Source organism: Cavia porcellus, unplaced genomic scaffold (assembly GCF_034190915.1).
Source record: "Cavia porcellus strain 051 isolate PalLab524CR breed Dunkin Hartley unplaced genomic scaffold, mCavPor4.1 scaffold_22, whole genome shotgun sequence".
In the NCBI taxonomy this organism is placed as follows: domain Eukaryota; kingdom Metazoa; phylum Chordata; class Mammalia; order Rodentia; family Caviidae; genus Cavia; species Cavia porcellus.
The window spans coordinates 14,581,398-14,586,281 of record NW_026947505.1 but is presented as its reverse complement, the minus strand read 5'-3'; the positions used below and the strand labels follow the sequence as shown (position 1 = coordinate 14,586,281).

The 4,884-nt window shown below is 42.4% G+C and overlaps 1 protein-coding gene across 1 annotated transcript; it reads right to left on the bottom strand.

The window, feature by feature from the left end:
* Positions 1–3,085: 3,085 nt before the first annotated feature.
* On the bottom strand, positions 3,086–4,636 carry LOC134472227 (uncharacterized protein KIAA0408-like). The gene has a single exon (XM_063233471.1). The coding sequence runs from the start codon at positions 4,634–4,636 to the stop codon at positions 3,266–3,268; it is 1,371 nt and encodes a 456-aa protein (XP_063089541.1). The 3' UTR covers positions 3,086–3,265.
* Positions 4,637–4,884: the final 248 nt, after the last annotated feature.

Below are 4,884 nucleotides of genomic sequence, written 5' to 3'. Positions count from 1 at the left end.
TGGAGGGGTTTGGGGTTGAGTAACCATGGAGACTGGGGGTCCTAGCCCAGTCACTATGTGCCCAGAACAGAACAGTTACTTGTCTTACTTATCTCGTTGAGACAGAACAACCTTGCAGGTGCATTCTTTCTTTTTTTTTTTTTTTCTGCTCTGATAGCTCTGGGGAGTTAGGCATTTCTTTCTGCTCTGCTCTGATAGCTCTGGGGAGTTAGGGAGTTAACCCTTTTATTCCCCGCTCTGGGGAGTTAGGGAGTTAACCCTTTCATTCCCGGCTCTGGGGAGTTAGGGAGTTAACCCTTTTATTTCCCGCTCTGGGGAGTTAGGGAGTTAACCCTTTCAAGGTTAGAATGTGCGCCTACAGAAGTCACATGGAAACCGAGTCTCCACCGCAGTAGTATCAAGAGCTTAGGCCATGATTAAATCAGGAGGGCTCCTCCCTCATAGTGAGATCTGAGGCCCTTGCAGAAAAGGCCAGCCCTTTTGGCCATTCAGGGGCACAGCATTTGTCCTCTTCCACGTGAGGGTGTGGCCATAAGGGACCATCCTCAATGTGAAGACAGGTCCTCCGCAGACACTGAATTTGCCAGGACCTTGATTTTAGACCTGCCAGCCTCCAGAACAGTAAAAGACCCATTTCTGCTCTTTGTAAGTTACCCAAGTCCAGGTCTATTCTTATAGCAGCACAGATGGTGCCTCCAGAGGAAGACTCTCATCTCTCCTGCAGTGCACATACGTTCCACAGTGTGGAACATTCTGTGGCCCTTAGGGACTAAGGTGGTCAGAATTTAGTGAACACTTACTGGTTTCACCTTTGACATCATGGCCTATGTGCCAAGCTTATATAAAATCGGGACAGGCACCCAAAGTAGGAAAGATTTTCAAAATCAGCTTTGTGCACTTCTTCAGTTTGTAAAAACCATATAAATGATGAGTGATGAGTTTTGACAAAGGTCACAGAATTAAACAAAAGAATAAATTAATTCAGTGTCACTTTATAAAACATAACAGAACAAAAATGAAAAAATAAGTGTTCACTCTTTCTACAGGAAAGAACATCAGAAAATGAGCCTAGACCAGGAGTCTGAAGAGCCACTTATTTTTATCTATCATTTCAAAAAATTTATTGTAATGATCATTTTTGGAGCATCTATGCAGGGAAGGAGGACAGGGTATCGGGCCCTCCTGGTAGCACTGGCAGCCAAGCAAACGCTGACTGCCTGACGCTATTAGGTGCTTTGCCTTTAAAAGCGATTGTTAGCTGGGCATAGCAGCACACACCTGTAACCACAGCCACTCAGGAGACTGAGGCAGGAGGAGCCTAAGATCAAGGCCAGTCTGGGGGATTTAGGGTGACATTTTCTCAGATCAATTCTTTAAAAAAGGCTGAGACTGAAGCTCAGTTAAGAGTGGCCCTGGATTCAATCCCCCAGTACTGCAAAAACAAACAGCCAGGCTGTTCCAAGTGACTCGTAACTGGACGCTTCCCTAGGCTCTGCGCCTCAAACCTTCATACGAGGTTCTAGATTTTTCTTATTCTTTTAAATTTGCCAATCCAACCCATTGGATTCTTTAGATCATTGAAATATAGGTTCTATTTTAAGTTGTGATATTATTGTCTATGATAAGAAGAATTTATATATCAAATTAATTGACTAGCCATCACCTTTGCTACTTGCCTCAGGATCTTCTCTCCAATGTTTAAAAACATTTTTTTTTGCTGACAAAGCCCAATTATGTGGAAGAAGCACATTTTCTAGGTGAGAAGAATAACAGTTTTCAATTCTGATAAAAGGACTTGCCACTTAAGAAAAACATAAGAATTCAAAGCAAAATAGTATAACATAAGTAATTTGAGTCTGTCTAAAACATGTAACCAACTTTATCACATAAATGCAAATTTCAGAAGTCACTGCTCTTTTCAAAGAAGACTGTTAGTCAGGCTTGGTGGTCCATGCTAATCGTAGCACTTAGGAGGCTGAGCCAGGAGGACTGCTGAGTTCGAGGCCAGCCTGGGCTACAAAGTAAATTTAAAGCCAACCTGAACTGCAGAGTGAATACTTGTCTCAGACAAAGAAGACTTCCATCAAATTCACTGAGCAGCTAAATGGACACCGAGTGGTTGTCACTGTGTGAGAAACTACATAGGCTTGTGTATGGTTAGCAGCACATTTGCCTTAAATTCCATCATTTAAAGGAATCTGGGGAGGAGCTATATTGAAATACTTGAATTGAGACTTAAGACTAGGTTTTACTAGAATACACTGTACAAGAGGAAAACAGAAATATTCTCGATGTATACAAATACCACAAGGGTGTTTCCAAGCTTATTTTATTTATTAACATCCAAGAATCAAAGGAGATTTCAATATCAAGTAACCGTTATCAGCAAGTATGCCTAGAAATAATTTTAGAGATCTTTTTAGGGAAGCGGGTACTTTTTTTTTTTTTTGGTCCAGGTGATATGGACGCTGGCTAAATCACTGCTATTGAAATCAATCATGTTTTAGGGTAAAATAAACCAAATGAAATATCATCTTCACTATCTCTGTAAGAACACAAGTGAAGATTTACACATAAGTGTTTAAACAGTGGATTATACAGAGCATCCTCTATAGTTTTACACTGGGCTGTCAGACGCAAGGCAAGATCTAGAATTTCTGTGAGAGCAGGGAGCAACACACACACACACACACACACACACACGCTCACATACACACACACACACACACACACACACACAGCACTTTCTTCTGTTTCATTCTTACTCTTTTCCTCAGTTCAGCTGATAATATCAGTCATTCTTCATGAAATAATGCAGGACCATCCTTCCCAAAGTATTTAGGGAAAACATTTACAAATAGGTGTATTTAAATATTTTTTATAAATATCAATAAATTCCTTAAGTCCTGCAATGCTTGGAACATGAAAGATATACTTGGGGGGAAGAAAATGCCGATCTAAAGTAGAAAATTTATGAGTTAAAAATCACGACACAGCCAAAATGTTTTCAAATGTTACCTGATAGGTTTTTTCATGAAAACATGATAAAATATTTAAAAGGAGAACACAAAATTAGTTTCTTCCATTTTAAGTTCTAGGGCTTAGACTAGATAATAATTATTTTTCATATCCAAAGTTCTACCATTTTAGTCAACATAACAAGGAGTTAAAATGAGTCTAGTGGTTCATTCAGACCATAAAGGGAAAGAGGCTTTTTGTGAAGTCTGGCAAAGGAGTCTTGGTTTACAGATCACAAAGGTAAGTCTCAGGGAAGAAAATGACCAAGAATGACGACCCATATCTGCTTTCTTAACTCCGTCACCTTTCTGCGATCTACTCCTGGCTTCACTTGCTGTCCCCCGCCCCAAACTGTCCTTGGCTGTAACTCCTGCTCCATTTGAATCCCTTGTAAGCATTGACTTGACGTGGAACTGTCACTGACATCCGTGTGCCACTTGGTCCAATTTTCCCTCACGCATTTAGAGCTCCAAAATGCAGGGCCCGCGGACATATCACACGTTTTCAGCAACTTTTCCACGACGCTGTAGTTGGATCTTGGGTCAGCGGATCTTGGTCTGCCAGATAAACTGCTTGGTCTCCAGTCACGCTCCTGAAGCACAGTCCGGTAACCGCCGGAAGGCATCTGTTCCTGCATTTGTCTAGCCAGGCCAGCTGTGGACTTCCCGGTATGATTAACAGGTACATTTTCTGTGGGCTCAGGCACGTAGGTGCTGGTTTTCAGAATATCGGTCACGTTGTCACTGACGGATAGGCCACCTACAGGGGCAGGTGGGGTATCAGAAGGCTTACTATCTTCAGATGATTGTGAGTAGCTTTCATTTTGCCATGCTGCATGACAGTGTTTGTCTGTTCTAAACACAGTTCTGTTAAATTCATCAGTCTTTGTGGCCAGCTTCTCATTCCTTGTAGTCCTTTCAAAGCCACAGGTGAAACTTCCAAGTGGACCACTGCTCTGTGCCACCAAAGAACTACTGTCATTATTTACGGAGAGAACAGGAGATTTTGCAGAGTGATCTGCAAGCACGTCTTCTAACTGTGGCTTGGTAGGGGGAGAGCAGGTATTCTGAAACCGCAAAGCAGAGGGGCTCCTTTTGGCGTCTATCTCAACAGTGCATGGGCTTACGCCAAGTCTAACGCTACCGGGAGCCCTGCTATCTATTTGGATTTCTGGTGTCAAAGAGGAAAACATGACACTATCTTCCAAAGTCTTCCCTTCATCTGGACCCAATGTAGGTATCTCACGCTGCCTCGAAAGAAAAGGAGGACTGCAGCTCCTTTCACCTGGACTCCCACAGGCTGCCCAGCTCTTGTGGTCTACACTTCCCTTCAGTTGCTCTTGGGCTTGTTCGGAATATGAGCTGGGGAAATTTCGAGATGTGCTCCTCGGAGGAGGAACCGGTGGGGTTTCATGTGTTTGCAAATCAACTGCACCAATTCCGCAACTTTTTACAGAGTTGTTTTGGGACACACTGGTACAGCTCAGATTCTTTCCCCGCATCTGTTTTTCTTTTTCGAAACTGATTGGAAAAATGCACTGGCCATTGTTGATCAAGTGGTTCCCCTGAGGTGCACTGACTGCTTTCGGCGTTTCCTGGAGAAAAGAGTCTGACTTCATCCTAGATAATTGTAAGATGTGATAGCTTAGGGATAGCTTTATTTAAGAATAGTTCCTAAAAAAAAAAAACCATGGATGTCTGCTATAGGAAAGGGAGCCACAATTTCCTCAAACACAATCTTTAGGTAAATGTCCTAGTCAAAATCTTCAAATTCCCTTTATCGTATCACAGGTCAAAGTCAACACTCAGTGTTACATCAAGGCTCTGCCCACCTTGCCTGACCTATGCTTTCCAATCTTTATCATTC

What these genes read in the sequence shown, in the direction of transcription:
- LOC134472227 (XM_063233471.1), bottom strand. Translation starts at nt 4,636, where the DNA reads ATGAAGTCAGACTCTTTTCTCCAGGAAACGCCGAAAGCAGTCAGTGCA.